This window comes from Solea senegalensis, linkage group LG20 (genome assembly GCF_019176455.1).
Source record: "Solea senegalensis isolate Sse05_10M linkage group LG20, IFAPA_SoseM_1, whole genome shotgun sequence".
Classification (NCBI taxonomy): Eukaryota; Metazoa; Chordata; class Actinopteri; order Pleuronectiformes; family Soleidae; genus Solea; species Solea senegalensis.
In genome coordinates, this window is record NC_058039.1 from 19,707,184 (window position 1) to 19,722,625 (window position 15,442).

The 15,442-nt window shown below is 41.7% G+C and overlaps 1 protein-coding gene across 3 annotated transcripts in view; it reads right to left on the reverse strand.

The window, feature by feature from the left end:
* Nucleotides 1–1,033: 1,033 nt before the first annotated feature.
* The window catches only part of col22a1 (collagen, type XXII, alpha 1), a 45,261-nt gene continuing 30,852 nt past the window's right edge, over nucleotides 1,034–15,442 (reverse strand). For all 3 annotated transcript variants that reach the window (XM_044053269.1, XM_044053268.1, XM_044053267.1), the window contains 25 exons: nucleotides 14,981–15,058; nucleotides 14,857–14,892; nucleotides 14,714–14,767; nucleotides 14,571–14,615; nucleotides 13,912–13,947; nucleotides 13,702–13,815; nucleotides 13,347–13,400; nucleotides 13,059–13,112; nucleotides 12,892–12,945; nucleotides 12,736–12,789; nucleotides 12,523–12,576; nucleotides 12,359–12,412; nucleotides 12,222–12,275; nucleotides 12,098–12,142; nucleotides 11,323–11,376; nucleotides 10,054–10,107; nucleotides 9,895–9,948; nucleotides 7,534–7,605; nucleotides 7,396–7,431; nucleotides 6,332–6,376; nucleotides 5,541–5,720; nucleotides 5,374–5,440; nucleotides 5,111–5,293; nucleotides 4,459–4,536; nucleotides 1,034–3,553 (listed from right to left, as the gene is read on the reverse strand). In XM_044053269.1, the coding sequence (XP_043909204.1) occupies nucleotides 3,360–3,553; nucleotides 4,459–4,536; nucleotides 5,111–5,293; nucleotides 5,374–5,440; nucleotides 5,541–5,720; nucleotides 6,332–6,376; nucleotides 7,396–7,431; nucleotides 7,534–7,605; nucleotides 9,895–9,948; nucleotides 10,054–10,107; nucleotides 11,323–11,376; nucleotides 12,098–12,142; nucleotides 12,222–12,275; nucleotides 12,359–12,412; nucleotides 12,523–12,576; nucleotides 12,736–12,789; nucleotides 12,892–12,945; nucleotides 13,059–13,112; nucleotides 13,347–13,400; nucleotides 13,702–13,815; nucleotides 13,912–13,947; nucleotides 14,571–14,615; nucleotides 14,714–14,767; nucleotides 14,857–14,892; nucleotides 14,981–15,058 (1,803 nt within the window). In that variant the 3' untranslated portion in view covers nucleotides 1,034–3,359. The remainder of the gene's footprint in view (nucleotides 3,554–4,458; nucleotides 4,537–5,110; nucleotides 5,294–5,373; nucleotides 5,441–5,540; nucleotides 5,721–6,331; nucleotides 6,377–7,395; nucleotides 7,432–7,533; nucleotides 7,606–9,894; nucleotides 9,949–10,053; nucleotides 10,108–11,322; nucleotides 11,377–12,097; nucleotides 12,143–12,221; nucleotides 12,276–12,358; nucleotides 12,413–12,522; nucleotides 12,577–12,735; nucleotides 12,790–12,891; nucleotides 12,946–13,058; nucleotides 13,113–13,346; nucleotides 13,401–13,701; nucleotides 13,816–13,911; nucleotides 13,948–14,570; nucleotides 14,616–14,713; nucleotides 14,768–14,856; nucleotides 14,893–14,980; nucleotides 15,059–15,442) is intronic.

Here is a 15,442-nt window from a genome sequence, read left to right on the forward strand (position 1 = left end):
GAATAATGGAGTTATTTTACTAAATAAAATGTGGACATTATTCTTAACCGTCTTCATTAATCGCTACTACAAAATAAAAGTTGAGCTGAGCTGACGTAATGCCTGTTTGTTGTCGCTAGTTTTTAGCGGCACCAGCTGTTAGCCGCAGACTTCGGCTCCAAGTGGACTTAAAACACACCAGCGGCTCGTTGTTTACTGTCTCCGGGTTTCTGTTGTACACTCTGGACGCTGGGTTTCAGCTATCAGCTTATATTGCCATTACAAACAAAAAATATCTCAATATAGTCCATATCGCCCAGCCCTAATTGCAAACAAGTTTTGGTTTATTTCCCCCGATCCAAGTATATATGAAACGCCACAGTGGCCCTGGATCTGGAGCTACTGTAAAAATATGAAGGAAACACATGACAGAGCCTGGAGTAGAGGACTCACTCCAAGTGTGAATAGAAACATTGTTTTAAATGATTGTATTCAGTTTCTGTTGATGGATCCAACCTTAATTCTACAAAGTGGCCCTTTAAAGCTGCACGCTGCAGAGTCAACATCACACATTTAGGCAAAGTTGGCGTTTGTGGTCAAGACGCCTGATTTAATTTTATTTTGAATAACAGGCTCGTCGTCTTGTTACGGATATATAATATAATGCAGATCATGCAGGAATACATTTTCTTCGTTGCTTGGTTACAGCTTTCTGCACAGCACAAACACATTCTGCAGATCAAACCTGACCTTTACCGAGCTGCAGGGAAAGAATTTACATGGCAGCCACCCCAGAGACGTCGCTTTGATTCAGCGGATCTTATCACGGCTCGCGGCCAAAGGGTTTGTTGCACAAGTTTTGTGCCGGAGTGGGAAAGATGCACAAGGTCGGTAAACTGTGGTTCAACAAAAGAGACTGATTTACACATTCATTTATGTTCATAACGCAGGTTTTACTGCGCGCTTACCAGAAGTAGCCAGTTCTGTAGCAGAGTGGTGGCATTGCGTCGCATCACCCTGTCAAACGTGACACAAACACTCACAAAAGCATGTATTATAAAATGACTTTGTTCCATTCTTTATTATACATTACAGTACATGTGTCTTTCCAGTACTTTACAATAGGCTACTCGTTTAAAAACAGCACCGACTTATCAGGAAAAGGTAAATTGCAAAAACCAAAGTAAATAAAGTTGAGTTAATGCACTAAAACACATCTGTATTGGTTCAAATTGTGAATAATTTATCAAGATAAGTTAAAAAATAAAGAAATGGCATGGCCTATAAGCATTGGAAAACATACGAGACTGACTAACCCCGTCCTGTAACATGGTTTATTTGTGCATTAACAAAGCTAAGAAACGCAAATACTGCTGCGGTTTGACTTAAAAGAGCAGGTGATTCTTTCAAACCTACTTCACTTCACTTGAAGCTCTCCCAGGGGGGCTGTAAACATGCACTGTGGTGCAGTGCAGGTTCCTCAGGTTAGAATAATGTCACTAAATATAAAATATCACCTGTGGTGACTTTGACCTTTCTGTTGACCAGAGGGTTTTTAATAAACATGGCACATTTTCAAACATCTTTTTGTGATTGTAAATGTAAACATGAAAACACCTGCTCCCTAAAAACCTCCTAACATGATGTCACTCATGCAATCTGAGAAAGACACTTTAGACTTCTGCACCACCTCTAGGTTGTGTTTGTGTGACAGTGTAATTCACGACTGGAGAGTGTGTGAGCCACGACACGACTGTTCTACAACGATGCTCAGATCTGTCAGCAGAGTTTCAGAGATGGAAGCACTGACCACGTCAGACCGTATAGAGACAAATTTAAGTATTGAACTGAGTGAGCATGCATTTCATTTCTTTATATGTCAAGTTAAATTACTGCTGCCTCTAAAACTTCTACAAAAATAAGTCAAAAAGAGGCAACACATTGACATTCATCTTTAATTAACCCGAGTTTGACTGGCCCGTATTGTGATAACCTCTGACCTGTACATCTTATCAAATATCTCTTTTATTACTCGCTTCCCCAAAACGGAATCATTGCTGCTTTTGGTTTATTTATGTTTCTAAAACAAAGACAAGTGTGATCATTTTTATGGAGGCCCGTTTATTAGATTCTAGACGACAGAACTGCATTTCCGAGGCTGGTGATAAGTTAAATTGGTCCATGAGGGACGTGCAGCTAAACAGCTTTCAAAGTGCTGACCACAATGCTCTGGTCATTTGGATGCAGGGAAGCAGGTCTCCAATTTTAGGTTCCAGGAAGTGAATGAGAAAAGCAACGTCTATTCAGAGCAGAACTGAGCTGAGCTGCCCGGGCCTTTCCAGAGAGGAAGTGACACGAGCAGCTTTTTAAGAAAGGTGGACAAAGGCTGCTGCGATGAGAACACCTCGTCAAAAGCTGTTCACTGCTCGGGTCCATGCATACCTCAGACACACAATGGCCACAGCTACATCATTAAACATAAGAGTACAAATCTGATGGTCTCCATGTCTGGGGAAACAGAAGTAAAAGTAGATGTATAGAGGCGATACTGAGGCCACTGTGTTGTCATTTTCCTTTAAATATCAAGAACATTGTTGCCAAGATTCTAATTTATGGCTTGTGACAAAAGTACATTTTGCTTTAACCCAGATTCCCATTTTGTTTCAGTCATATCCAAATAAAAATAACTTGACTTTGCAATGCCATCGACGAGTCTGGAGGCAAGAAGTGCACGAATGTGGTCATTCATTCATTAACTCTCCTCCACAGAATCACTATGATTACGATCTGAGAGTTCGTCTCATGCCGTCTGGCCCCTCCCCTATTTCAGTCGGTGACAAGAAGATCATTTTTTCCGTTGACTGAGTCACGACCAACAGATTGTTAAGAAATGGACACTGGCAGCGATAGTGTGATGGAGCACAGTGTGGGCTTTGAAGTCTAATGGATGTAAAATGGTGTCAAAAGGACAAAGGAAAAAAAGACTCGGCCCTGCTGTACATTTGTGAGATAATTACTGATGATATATTTAGATGCCAGGATCCCAAATCTTTCCTCCCGATGGAGACTGTGCCATCCTTGTTATCTCCCTTTATATTTTACAGGAAGCATGCAAGTGAGGAAAAAAGTTTAGCTGCCCTCTTTACCCCATATTTATTTTCTAAAAAAAAAAAAAAGTCCCCTGATGCTCAATCCCTGTCCATCCCAAGCATCAAACCAACAAACAAACAACACATAAAGAATCTGACCGGCAGCACAAATCGCTTCAGCTCTCCGTACTGAGGTTATCTTGAAAAGGCAAAAGTTCTTGATGGAGACGGACACAACCGAGTTCATAAATACAGCTGGACTTCGTACTCCCTCTGTGCCTCCTCTCCATCTTAAGTCCCCTTGACGTTTTTGGTGTGGGGTCTCTGTGCCAGGCTGGCATAGTAGGCGCACTGTGTGGGGTCACATTGCCCGGGGGGACCGGCAGGGCCTGGCTGACCGTGGGGTCCAGGGTTTCCAGGCTCTCCCTGAGCCCCGGCTTGCCCTGGGCTTCCGTCTTTGCCATAGCCAGGCAGGCCAGCGGGACCTAGGGCACAGGAAGACGCAATCGTGGACCGGGTGAGTCAGTAGCTTTCCATGCACAGTTAAGTCTTGTTGGAAACAACTCCACTAGACAGGAACAGTGGACTGATAGAGGGTGAGAGTGCCGATGTGGATCCAAGTGCAGAAGGGGGTCATGCAGGGGAGGGGGGTAAGTGCAAGGCAAGGGCAGAAGATGCTCTTGGAAGATTGGAAGGGTTTTTAAAAAGCTTCTTGAAGACAGACAGGGACGCCCCCTGTTCTAGTAGCGCTCCGTAGCTCATTCCACCAGCGTGGAACGACACATGAAAAGAGTCTGGAATGTCTTGTGCGAGGTGTTGGCACCGCCAGACCACAATCCTTTGATGGACGGAGTCGTCGAGGGGTAACACAAGCCTTTAGGAGAGCATTTAAGTAGGTGGGAGCAGACCCATGACTGACTCGTCATAAACTAACTGAACTATAACCCTTTAATTGGACTGTTTTTACCGAATAAAGTGTCAAAAAAGTGTCAAAAATGCCCACTTTCAGCTTGTTGGTGTTAGTAATTTTACAGTTGACCAATGACAACAAAGACCAAAACAACTTTAGCATGGCTAGTTAGCATGTCAAGCACGAGTCTTCCAACCGTCCATGAACTTTATTCAATTTCAATTCTTTGGTCTATCCATCATCCATCCATTCTGTATTTCTTCTTTTATCTCAGTCAGACTAACGTGTTTGATGTGTTTCAAAAGTCCAGTTTTAGTTGGACTAACACAATTATTTGTTGCCATTCACACACACAAATATTCATGCAGCATATTCCAGTACATGCAGCGCTTCTTCTATCACACGTCATTAACCCCCATGCACACGCTGTTGGCAAAGCAACCAGGAGGAAACATGGGGTTCATCGCCTCCAGCTCTTACCTATTGGACCAGTGACACCTTGTTCTCCTCTTTCACCGATACCAGGTTCTCCCTTCTCTCCTCTTGATCCCTTATCACCTGAAACACAAACATACAGTCAACATGATTCCAACACAGTCTTAGTCCTTCAGTACGAATCCCTCTTGGAACTGGATCAGGACATAAATGATGATTACATAAACAGTACGCTCAGTCATTCAAACTGTTTTTAAAGGCCACGTCTTCTCTGGGGGTGTTCATCCCCCCAGTTGTCCACTGGAATGTAAAACATCTATGTTTTAGATGTTTTTGGGGACAAAAAGAAATAAAAAACATTTGAAAACATCTTAGTTTTGAAACACCTGAGTAGATGTAGAAGGACAAACACATCTGATTTAAACATGTTCCTCAGACGTCTCATTCATGATTAAACCTGCACAAATCATCTTCACTCTCTTGTCGTTTTATTTCAGCCTTGACTGAGTGATATCGATCGCCGCTAAATTAAACTATCGATGACACGACGTTCTCTTGGTGACATGAGCTTGCATCAGCAGCTGAGACGGTCAAATCAAATCAATTTTACTTTGTACAGCCCACATATCACAAACCACAGTTTTTCCCTCTGTGAGCTTTACAGTCTGGAGGAGCGACAGACGGATTAAAGTCCTACCTTTAGGGCCCATGGGTCCTCTGGGTCCTTCTCCTCCATTCTGCCCAGGCATGCCAGGCTCGCCAGGTGGGCCAGGTCTCCCGGCATTGCCTTCCTTACCTGGAGAACCTGGAGGTCCCGGGCGGCCGGCTGTGCTCTTCACATGGGCTGGCTGCATCTGAGCTATGAGGTAAGCCAATTTGGCTAAAAACAAACAAAAAACCATTATATTTCTATAAAGGTACAACTTTGACCCCCCCCAAAGGGAAAAATCCCCTCCTCACCGTCTAATTGTTTTGCCAGCTCCTCCTGTACGAGGCGTCTCATCTGCTCCAGTGATACAGACTCTCCCTGAGACCACACAAGTGTCATTAATTAACTCGGTGGTTAAAACCTCAGGAGTGTTTGTTCATCACTGTGCCGTCAGTGTTGTTTCATGGCTATAACTCACCCTTGGGCCTGGGAGACCAGGGTTTCCTGAAGATCCTTGGGGCCCAGAAGGCCCCACCTCTCCTGGTGGACCAGACATTCCCATCATTCCTGTGTGGCCCTTCCTGCCTGGAGGTCCAGGGTTTCCAGGCATGCCTGGTTCTCCCGAATGTCCTTTGTCTCCCTTCACACCTGTGTCACCCTGGAGAAGACAACAGTCCTTTTTAGACTAAAAGTATGTTAAACCATCTGGTGGATAATTTAACGGCGGAGAAGAAAACCATTCGTTTTCTACTGTTGTTCAATCATAGCAATGTATTTTAGCTGTGTCTTTGTAAATGTTTACTTAGTCTAGTGTTTACATTGTCTTGTTTGTTTGAACTCTGATTTTGCTTTGTTTTATTTCCCTTTCTCTAAAAAGGACCTGGTTTTTGTTCGTAATCTGTCCCGCCTGGTTAAACAAAGTAGAGCTGAAACAATTACTCGATTAGTAATCCATTACTAAATTAATCAACATCTGTTTTGATAATTGATTATTCGGTTTGAGTTTGTTTTTTTCCACAATTAAACAAAGATGTCATCATTTCCAGGTTTGACAAACATTGACCAACATTTTTCTAGATTTTCTGATAAAAATGAAAGCATAAAGAAATATATGTTAACCACATACCTTGAATTAATCGAGTGATAAATCTGCAACACATTTGAATCCTAAAACAGTTTGAAACTGATGCTGCAGCTGTGAATGGTCCCAAAAATGAAGGAAAAACTGATTTTTTTTGTGTTTTCTGACTCAAATAATATAATCCTCACCTTATCTCCTTTGAAGCCACGATCACCAGCTCTGCCGGGCATCCCCTACCAAGCAAAAACAAGTCATGTGACGTTGTATATCACTGTAGCTTTATATGATATGATGAGCAAACAAAGGAGAAATCATACAATACGAGATAAAATGTATCATTTAACCTTTTCCATGACATTATGTTTAAATGTACAGTTTATACAGAGGCTATAAGAATGTGTGATAGAGAGTGTCTTATATCCCTTTTTTCAGCACAACCTTTAGGGAAACTATTCATATAAACGCATCTGAGCAAAAAGTACTGAAAATGTTTAAAATTAGACTGATTTTGTGAAATTTGTAAATACGGTTCATTTTTAAAAAACAAAAAGAAAAGAAAAAATGAGTTGAATCAAACACATAAGACGACTTTTTTAAAGCCTGAATATGTGATAAACGCACACACCCAGGATGTCCATATAAGGAGTTGTGTATTATTCGGCAACTTACACAGATCTGTGCCGTGTGAGCACACAAGGGTTAAATACATCTTACATTCTACCCTCAAGTAGGAACTACTCTGTCAGGAACACATGACGATGCTTGAGCAGACACAGCCTGTACTTGTACCACTAGACTTCAGTGGAAACTAGAATGACTCTGCACTAACTGTCAGTCAAACAGAAAAGGAGCAACATAATAACACAAACACACACACAAGCAACATTTGACATACTTTTCATGGATATGATTGCCGTTTATTTTGGCCTGGACTTGGGTTTTCTGTTAAATGTGTGTCGTGCAGGACTGGCGACCTGCCCATGACCCTCATGTGGAGGATAAAGCAGTAGAAGACGGATGGATGGATAGATAGTGCATGTAGTGTGAAGGTGCAGGAGTTTGCAGGAGAACTATGTGCTGTTAAAACAATGACACCTGAATTTAAATATGCTTCCTTTGTGTTAACCTACTGCATTATTCATTCTGTGACTTTACTTTAAAACATCAAAGACAAGCAAATTCTGTGTTAAATGAGTTTTGTTCATCAATCGACAGCCTGAGGTACGGTGCATGATTCATCATCAGAACATACCTGCTTTCCCTCAGGGCCAACAGGACCAGCTGGACCCTGGAGATCGGGAGGAAAGTTAATATTTACATCAGTCGCTCAAAGCTGAGAGTTGAGATTAGTATTTTAATCAAAAACTCACAAAAAATATGTGGCACTCACCGCAGGGCCTTTAGGCCCACTAAATCCTGGTAATCCTGGGTTGCCAGGCTCTCCCTTGTCTCCTCTCATGCCCTGTGTGACAGCAGAGACATGGCACACACACGTAATAGTAGCGTGTCCTGTACTTGTACTCGTAAAGCCTCTCTCATTAGTAAGGATTCAACAAGATTTACATTAAGCTATAATTTCTTCTGGATTAAAATCACATCAACCAATCTGGTGGTGGCATTTTGCAAGTTTGAAGAGATTAGAATTCTTCACATTTCACATGGGATGTGAGGCCAGAAGGAAAGCTGGCTCTGACGACCGATGAGTAACGTTTGCAGAAATCTTGTTAATCCCAACCTGTCAAAACCTTTTTCATGTTCTCAGATCAAGTATCTGTGCAGGAGAGGGAGACTGCACTTCACTGTATGCTTACTTATCTTTTCTGTCTCTTCCCACTCACTACATTTTTATTTCTTTAGAATAAACACAGTAATCTGCCAACATTCTTCACAACAATAACTGGTCCTGCTTCTAAATGCAGTCTCTTCAGGCTCCACTGTAATCACGCCTCCTCCTCCTCTTCCCCCTCATCCTCACCTGCTCCCTCTGCTGGACTGACATCATCGAGCACGCACACACACACACACACACACACACACACACACACACACACACAGCTGCCTATAACACGTCACATTTACTGTCTGCATTTAATTTCCCAAATGAATGCTGTCTGTCATGACGGCCACTCGTCCTTCTCTTCATCCTTCCTGTGTGTGTGTGTGCGTGTGCGTGTGCGTGTGTGTGTGTGTGTGTCCTCCCTCACACACACTTTCATTAACCTCATCTGTTTGCTCAGTGATATTGTGCCAGTTCATATCTTTGTGGAGTCTGGGGAAACACTTTGAAATGACACGCACAGAGACCCTTCTCTGATGAGCTAATCTCACATTTCATGTGTAGGCTGCATCTTGAATAAACTAAATTATTTAAATGAATCTCCCATCTGTTGTCACCTTCACGTGCCCCAGAAAAAAAAAAAGTAATATAAGAGTCTCAGCTGTGGACATTTCACAGGAGGCGTTTATTTATGCACCTTTGTCATTTATAAAAAAAAAAAGGAACTTCTGTCATCATCTACACTCTTAAACTGAGATTACAGCAAGCTGTTTTGCCCATCTCCACTGCCTGCTGTCTGATTATCACTGATGTGCTCTGGGTAGACAAATTATTCTTTAATAAACAAAGATGGTAATGTCTTATTTACAGTATTAGGTTTCAAAAAATTTATTTTCTGTCAATAGCAGTTGTACAGCTGCTTCATCATTGGAATAAACATTAGTGCAAGATTTGGAGGAATTAAGACACCTTTTCTGTTGAGTGATAGTTTCTCCAGGTCAACACAGACGGCTTTTTTCAAACCATCCGTCCTCTCCGACCAGAATATGCATAAGAAGCAACTTTTAGACATCGACTATCAGCCGCCGACAACGCCGTTCTGACCCCTCAACACTTCATCCACAGACCAGCAGAGGGATCTCTCAGGTGACCCTAAAGACCGTCATTCACACCTTGACTCAGGTGAAACCTGGCTCAGAGGGTGCACGACCTGCATGGTAAACAGGTAATCAGCCAACAGAGGCTAAATACCTGGAATTTTCCACAGGTTAGTTAAAACTGCAGAAGAAGTGAAATGTCTTTAAAACGCCTGAAGCAAGTCCAGTTGCCTTCATCTCTACTGAGGATACAACGACCTAGATGACTGAGAAATATAGATTTTTGCTTCCTGGGTATTGATAAAGGAGTATGATATGATACAGCATTAATATTTTGACTCATTCCCAGTCTCAATATTTACAACTTGACCCCTGATCCTTGACCATGACAGCTGACTCCCACTGAAATCACCATGATAAAGCAGAGATGAGATTTTTCTCTCATCTTCCAATCATGTCTCTTTAGATGATTCACCCTGTTGTCACCAGCACAGCTCCAGTGTTTACTACAGTTAGACCCACAAACCTGCTGAATCAAAGAAGCCTCATGTCCTCTGCAGCCTGACTTCTGGGCTCTGATATTACTCGGATAAACTGCTCCACTCCTTTCAATGCTGTAGCTCACTCAGGGGGGAAAAAGTGATGTTACCACCCCGGTCAGGACAACATTTACCCCTTTGTTCTCCTCTCGAAATACTTCTCATGCTCGTCTCATCTTCAGTTGCATCCCACATACACCGACTGCTTGCTCTAGTCACTCTGAGAATGCTACAATTTCCTGTCAAAGCTTAGTATTTGGTAGCTCGTACTGATATGATGAACAAGGAGAGAAACAGGTGATTTAAAAGGTTATGTGCAGATGGAACAGATAACTCACTGGAGTTCCAGGGAGACCTGATTTTCCTGATGGTCCTGGTTCACCCGGTTTGCCCTGATGATGGAAAAAAGAATGAGAAGTTTGATACAAAAGGACAGCACGAAACAGGTGGTGACTCCAATGCCCTTTATCATATGTGTGTGACTGAAACATACTCACCGACTCTCCTCTTGGCCCAGCAATTCCTTCTGGACCTGTTGATCCCCTTGAACCCTGAAAAAAAGAGAAAAACACTTGAAATCACATCCTCAACATCCTGAAATGATCCTGACTTCTTCACTTCTTGTATTCAGGTGATGCTTCACTGGCTCAAACTGCCATTTAATCTATTGGAGCTGAATGGAGCTGCATTAAGTCTCCCATTTTTGGAGGTGAAAAAAACCAAAAACATGTTTAGGACTTTTTCACATGTTTAGTGAGATCACGGTGTCTCACAGCTCCACAGTGGGAGGATGTGGAAGGTAGAGACATGGAAGTGTCACATCTAAAAAAAAGCTCTGATCTTTAAAAGTTCATATGAGAAGGAACTTAGTTTGTCATATTTAAATGTATACTGCTGTTACTGGACCCTGAGTCCTGCACCCTAAGTCCTATACATATATATATACATATATATATATATATATATATATATATATATATATATATATATATATATATATATATATATATATATATATATATATATATATATATGTATATATAAATATATGTGTATATATATATATATGTGTATATATATATATATATATATATATATATATATATATATATATATACATATATACACATATATATATACACATATATATATCTATATATGTCTATATCTATATACGTATATATACATATACACATATATATATACACACACATATATACATATATTTATATCTATATCTATATATATATACATACATATATAGATATATCTATATATATGTCTATATCTATATATATACTGTATACACATATATATCTATATATGTCTATATCTATATACGTATATATACATATTGATATAGATATATATAGATATAGATAAAGGGCATGAATATTCCATTTTCACAGGATGTGAAATGTCATATTTTCTGCTCAACTGAGTAATGTAAATTTAAAGAAAACACACATGTGTCTGCTAATTAAACAGTTAACACAAAATGTAATGGTTTTATGTCATTGTTCACGGGCACTGAGGCACAAATTTTGATTTATTCTTTAATATTCATATCTGAGTGATTATAAACATTAGCCTGCTCTTGGCTTGGCTCTGGATGGAACACTAAAAGATACACCTCCAGATACCTATTCACCTAGGGGTGAAATTGCACAGGATGTTTTTTTTTCTTTTCTATTATTTTTCTGAGCTACAAATCATTTAAAAAAGACGAATGTCACATAATATACAGTGTAAAGTTGGGAAAGTACCTCCTTTCCAGGTTTGCCGTCTCGGCCAGGTGCTCCAGGTTTTCCATCTTCTCCCTGTTTTGCACAGAAGACCAAAAATATATAAGAAAAACCAAACACATTAATCAAGCCTGGTTTACCGTGTTGTCAGGTTCTTCAAAAGCCATTACATGAATTCTAAACTCACACCAGTATATGATACAGGTAAAAAAGCATGTGCTATGCATTGTATAGAACTCTTAGTTCAATATTCCTGAAACATTCACTCATGCTAAAGGAGGATATGATTTGAGGATGAGGATATGACAGGAGATTGACGTGACTGTAAACAGATTAACTGGCCATTTAAAGTGTTCCCATTACACATGGCTCTACAGTGGATCTGCAGTACATGGCCATTCCACACAGTAATGAGGTACTTTTCCTTTTTGGAAACATGAGCTGTCAGTGTCCTGAGTAAAGGTGAAAATAATCACTGTATGACTGACATTTGGTGACAGTCATTATATGAGCAGAGGAGGGTAGCGCTCAGCGTCTCTATGGAAACTCTTCACAGCTCTTTTTAATACATTGCCTTCTGTCATGTGTGGCGTTGTGGAGCTGCCTGTCAGAGCTTCCTGTAATGAGCTGTGCAATTGGTCATGGCGCCACAGCACAAAGCCGTCCTGTGGGTGTGTGTGTGTTCGCTGTGCCAGAGACAATCAACTCAATAGCTTCTGGATAATTCTGCTAATAAACAAACGACATGGAAAAACATAAGCTCCTCAGCAAAGGTCATAAAGACTGGCACACTGACCTTAGGTCCGAGACCTCCAGGTTCTCCTCTGTGGCCTTTAAAGCCCTGTATGGGAAAAGAAGACATATTAAATAAAGGCACTGCCGGCATGTCAGATCAGATGTGTTAACTGGTGGCTTCTTACTGGGAGGCCCCTGAGGCCAGAGTTTCCAGGTGGCCCAGGTTCACCTTGCTTGCCCTGGAAAGAAAACATAACGACTTAAAGGATCTCACTTGTCAGAACCAAGTATATACAAACGGGCATGAATGATTTCCACTTACGGGTTCTCCTGGTTCACCTGGTCTCCCATCCTTCCCCATTTTTCCAGACTGACCCTGCAGATTAGCAGAGGAAATCGATGATTTAGTACTTTTATGTGTGACAGACAGAAGGACAGGCTGATAGATGGACAGATGGATAATACACATCAAATCATTTTCCTTACTATTAATCCTGGAAGCCCTGGTGGTCCCTGGATTCCTTTGAGACCCTCTTTGCCCTGGTGAAAACAAACACAAACAGGTCACACAGGAAAGAAATGATGAATGGCCACCATTACCCCACAGGATGGCTGACCTACATGCTAGGGAAAGGAGGTTTGTACAATAACGGCACATGGGTAATACATTCTTTGAAAGTACACAAGGTGCAGCCTGACCTTTTCTCCAGGGGGACCAGGAGGCCCGACAGAGCCGGGCTGTCCGTCGTTACCCTGAAGCGGAAAGATCCAGTGTCAGTGGAGGTCAACAGAAATACAAAACAAATCTACATTTAAAAAAAAATCCAAGCATTGAGACCAAAAACATAAACTTACCGCTGTGCCCATTAAACCAGACGGACCTGGATGACCAGGAGGTCCGGGGTGACCCTATTAATGTACCAGATGGAATTCTTTGGTTCATATTTGCAACAGTTTTATGTGAAAAGTCTTTAAAACAACAGTAAAATGTAAGACTCGTGAGTGACAAACAACAAATGCACCTTTTCTCCTTTGTCTCCAGGGCTCCCAGCAGGTCCACGATCACCTTTCATACCCTGTGGTGACAGAGAGATTATATAGGATGTCACACTTCAAGGGAAAAGGCATCTATCTGAAAAACTAAGATCAGGTAACATCCGTTTGGAAATGTTAGAAATGTGTTTTCGATATTTCACCCTTTTACCTGAAGACTGGGCTGTATGATGTACAAGGAGAAAAGAGCACTAACACAACTACTTAGTCTTTGGTCCTTTGGGAGCAATAAAGGTGCAGTTAGTGAGCCAACTTGCCTTTCCTCCATCGGCTCCAGAGACTCCCGGGGGCCCCGCTGGCCCTGGTGGGCCCTGTAATGACACAGCAGAGCATCAGTCTCTGTCCAGCCAGACAGTGCACCATCACCAGGTCTTAATTGTTCACTGCTGCCCCTAGAGGAGGCAGAGTTAATGATGCGAACAGAGCGCCCTCCATCCGTCACACCAGCGGTGAGTGATGACGGCACAAGTGCAGCTTGCACCTCTTGCACCCCCACAGAGCTGTGACGGGGGACGATTTATACCGCTCTGTTAAAGATCGTAATGTTCTTTTCTTCACAGGAGAACTAAGAGCATGAAGACAGATGATGTAACATTAATGATTTTGTCTAACCTGGTAACCATCTTCACCACTTTTTCCTGGAGGTCCCTGGTGTCCTTTATCTCCTGGGACTCCTGGGAGACCAGGTGGCCCGGGTGGTCCTGCAGGACAATCTGAACAAACGTCCTAAAAAAAAGACACATTTGTGATCAATCGATGGACAGTTGCAGCTCCCACACTGGAAGATCTTCCACATTCAAGAGGACTGATGATGCCTCGTACCTTCAAATTCAGGTCAGAAAGGTCTGCTGCCTTTCCCTGAGAAACAGGGTGTAGAAAAGAGAAAGTAAAAGTGGATCAGTCAGGAAATGCAAGATTAGTGGCTCTAGTCACTTTGTCTGGACTTCGTATCGGCTTGATGGACTTTACTCTGAGTGGCAACCCACTGACATGTCACCCATTGGATTTTTAAACTCCCGTTTTGAAGCCTTGAATATAGAATTTAGGCCAGTGCTTTGTTGGCTTTTTGAAATCAAATGAAACCATATTTGGAAGGGTGGGGTGAGCTGACTCAGAGCTCGTCTAGCACACCTGCAACCATGCACATAAGCTGTCAATCACAGAGTCCATACATATCCAAATGCATGCTTTTTTTAAAATGGGACCATAATTAAAACAAATGGATATCATGCTGAAACTAGTGATTAAGACCATAAACTCTTCATAAAAATGTTATAAATCAGGTGAGAAGTTGAGGGCCCATTACTACATTTGACTTCTTTTATATCTCATACACTTGTTTCATCCACATCAAACCATTGATTAGATGATGGTAGCTTTAATTTCTTTACATTTTCTTAACTTTACAATTTACCTGGACAAACATCGGGAAAAGAATAACTCATGACCAGAAGCTCCACTCATTCCCTGTGTTTACTTACAGGCTCTCCCGCAGACCCCTTCTCTCCTGGCCTTCCTGGTAAACCCTACATCCAGAGCAAAGAAAAACAATTACCTTTTTATCAATTGCTAAATAAGTTTATGAGATATGAGCGATCCATTCATCCTTTGTGTTTGCACTTACATTATGTCCTGCTGGGCCCATAGGACCAGCGACTCCTGGTGGACCCCTCAAGCCCTGAAACCCAAAAAAGACACATTTCAGTGAAAAAAAACTCTGGATGAGGCTATGAAATTATGAAATATTTAGCCATTTTAAATATTTACCACAGGTCCAGAGTCCCCATTTTTTCCTGGTTGTCCCTGTAAAGGACAAGAATTTGAAATAAATTGCCTGTAGGTCACTAACATCCAGTAATAATAAAAGAAAAAGTGGATGCGATGATCATACCGGTGGTCCCGATTTGCCTTCTCCTGGTGAACCTTTTTCACCTGGTACTCCTGGTTCACCTCGTGGTCCTGGTTGACCCTAGCAAACACGCCCAAACAAGAACAACAACAATAAAAAAAGGCAGATCATATCAGAGATTGTTACACTCAGTGATGCCTGCTGATGCCAGCAGATACCACAGTGTGTTCTGTGATGGAAAAAAGAAGAAACACAATCTGGAGTTGACATTTTGGTGTTCAGGAGAGAACATGTATCAGTGATGAGGGTGAGCAATTTGACACCATAAATCCATCAAATGGCCCTGTCCAGCCTCTGTGGCCCTGACAACAAGCTCAGCAAAGAGCTGGTCAGAACCAGAGCAGCAGTCACAGTGCAGTGGACATACAGATTGCTTTTGCTTTGGAATAAAAAAATGTGCCTGGGAAACCTACAAGACACATACGCACACACAAGCACACACAC